This window comes from Fonticula alba, assembly GCF_000388065.1.
Source record: "Fonticula alba strain ATCC 38817 unplaced genomic scaffold supercont2.5, whole genome shotgun sequence".
Taxonomy (NCBI): domain Eukaryota; order Rotosphaerida; family Fonticulaceae; genus Fonticula; species Fonticula alba.
The window spans coordinates 1,759,594-1,762,288 of NW_009242975.1; the positions used below are offsets into that span (position 1 = coordinate 1,759,594).

The window sequence follows — 2,695 nt, forward strand, 5'->3', positions numbered from 1 at the left end:
CCCCGCCCCGCCCCGCCCCGCACTGCCGTTGCCAATCGCTGACATCCTCCTTCCGATCATCACCAGTCACAATTCCGCCACTGGATCTGGACGACTTGACTTCCCCCATGACCAAGCACCTGTCCTGGGTGGCCAGGCACACGTCCAACATGCCAAGTGTTCGCAGCCTGAGTGCGTCATTGATCACTCCCCGCTCGGCCCTTTCTCTCTCTCCCTCTCTCCCTCTACCCACAGCACGGGTCTTGCGCAGTCGCTCCTCCTCTTTCCTCCGCGCCTTTCTTCCCCCTGCTCACTCTAATCGCTCCCTCTCGCTCCCTCTCGCTCCCTCCCTCTCCCTCTCTCTCCGCCCCCCTGCGGACGCCAGATCGCCTGCGGAAAATGTGGAATGATATGCGCCGGTCACGGCACTTCAACAACTTCTTCATCCGGAACTTCATCCCATCCACCATCCACAAGGAGTTGGCCATCATGTTTGAGTCCCTGCTGTTCGATCACCCCGATAAGCATGGGCTTTTCCTGGGGATGGCGCTGGAGCTGGAGCGCCTGCAGGATCAGGAGTACATCCAGGGGCTGAAGCTGACGCCGAAGGAGGCAGTCATCATGTCCAGCCGGCTGTTCAACTCCATTTCCAATGCCTACATGGAGGCTCTCGGTGAGTTGGCGGCCAACTACTTCCACCCCTCGATTTCGGCCTACCGAAACCTGTGCCAGTTCTCGGACATGCGCATGCCACATGCTTTCTACCCGCAGGCGCGATCGATGAAGGTGCGTCCATGGGCCGACTGCCCTCGTGCAGACGCCCCTCCTCGGCCTCGACCTCCGCCATGGCCGTAACCGCGCCATGTTGGTGTGCTTGTGCGCATGTGCCCGCCGGAGCCAAAAGCACTGACCTTCTATGGATCCATGGGACGCTGTCATCTTCGGTTGTCGGCCGCCCCCTCCGCCCCATCCCTGCTCCTGCCCCTCTGCGCTCCTTCCTGCCCCCCCCCCCCCCCCCCCCCCCCCCCCCCCCACCCCCCCCCATTGCCCCCCCCCCCCAGACCCTGGTCATCACCGCCACCGAGGAGTCCGTCACCACCCCCCCCAAGACCACCATGGCTGACAACACCCCCCCCATTCCCATTGGTGCCGAGCCCGTCACCCTGGACGACCTGAGCGGCAACCCCGCCAAGTACACCGCTCGCTACGAGGGTGCCACCTGGATCGTTGGCTCCTCCAGTCCGAGGTCCCCTTGCGGCCGGCGGTCCTGATGGACATCGTCATCCAGTGGGGTGCGTGATGATCATGATGAAGAAGAGGCCTCTTTGCTCCGGCACATGTCGCCCGACTGACCAGGGCCCCTGGTGCCCTCTTTCCCCCCCCCCCCCCCCCCCCGTCCGCCCCCCGTACACACAGCGCAAGATCATCTACCATGCTGGGCCAACCAACAGTGGGAAAACCTTCCGCGCGATTCAGGCCTTGCGGAAGTCCGAAAGCGGCATCTTCTGCGGGCCGCTGCGCCTGCTGGCGCTGGAGGTATTCGACAAGCTCAACCAGGCCGGGGTGCCGACCAGCCTGCTGACCGGCCAGGAGCAAAAGCAAACCCCCGGCGCGCAGCACGCCTCCTGCACCGTGGAAAAGGCTTGCAGCCTCTTCCCCGTCATTTCCCCGGTGGAGGTGGCCGTCATCGATGAGATCCAGCTGCTGGCCGATGCCCAGCGCGGCTGGGCCTGGACACAAGCCGTGCTGTCGGCCCCGGCCAAGGAGATCCACGTGTGTGGCGATGCCACGGCCATCGACATCCTGCAGCGCATCACCGCCCTGACCGGCGACGAATTCGAGGTCCACGAGTACCACCGCAGGTCCCAGCTGGCGGTCGAGAAGAGTGCCTTCGGAACGGACTTCACCAAGCTCGAGCGTGGTGACTGTGTGATCGCCTTCTCTCGACGCGAGCTCCACAGCCTCAAGACCCGCATCGAGTCGGAGACCAGCCACAAGTGCTGCATTATCTACGGGCGCCTGCCACCGGAGACGCGTGCCATGCAGGCGCGCCTCTTCAATGACCCCAACAGCCCGTACACCATTCTCCTGGCCTCCGATGCCGTGGGCATGGGTCTCAACCTGTACGTGGCCATGGGTCTTCCCTGCTTTCCGGGGCCTTGCTTTTTCTGTTGGCCCTCCGTGCGCTGCCTCCTTCGAAGCCGGGCTGCTGGCGTTCAGGCTCCTCTCCCTTTCCCTCCCTCTCCCTCCCTCTGCCATCTTGCCTCCTCCTTTCGGCCCTGCTCCCCTTGCTGCTTCCCCGCTTCTAACTCGCATTTTCCGCCTGGCCTCGCCACCACGACCACCACCACCACCACCACCACCAACGTCTTGTGCAGCAACATCCGCCGAATCATCTTTTCGACGTTGTTGAAGTTCGACGGCACCACCAATGTGCCCCTGTCGACGTCGCACATCAAGCAAATTGCCGGTCGCGCTGGCCGCAGCAGCTCCGACTGGGACATTGGCTATGTGACCAGCTTCTCTCCGGAGGACTTGCCCGTCATCAAAAAGGCTCTAAAGACCGAGCTGGAGTCTGCCCAGCGAGCGGGACTCACCCCGGTTGACGAGCAGATCATCAACGTGGCGTCTATCTATCCGGAGCTCCCGCTGTCAAGCCTGGTGGTGCGAGACCCTTCAGCCGTGCCCCTCGGCCCGCCCCGGCCCGCCCCGGCCC

The 2,695-nt window shown here is 63.9% G+C and overlaps 1 protein-coding gene across 1 annotated transcript in view; it reads left to right on the forward strand.

Annotated features, from left to right (window-relative positions):
* Positions 1 to 2,695, forward strand: part of H696_03553 (hypothetical protein) — a gene marked incomplete at its 3' end in the record, with an annotated part of 5,764 nt that overhangs the window by 1,069 nt on the left and 2,000 nt on the right. The window contains exons 3-6 of the mRNA XM_009497422.1: positions 67 to 171; positions 365 to 765; positions 1,396 to 2,102; positions 2,358 to 2,643. Coding sequence (XP_009495697.1) covers positions 67 to 171; positions 365 to 765; positions 1,396 to 2,102; positions 2,358 to 2,643 — 1,499 coding nt within the window. The remainder of the gene's footprint in view (positions 1 to 66; positions 172 to 364; positions 766 to 1,395; positions 2,103 to 2,357; positions 2,644 to 2,695) is intronic.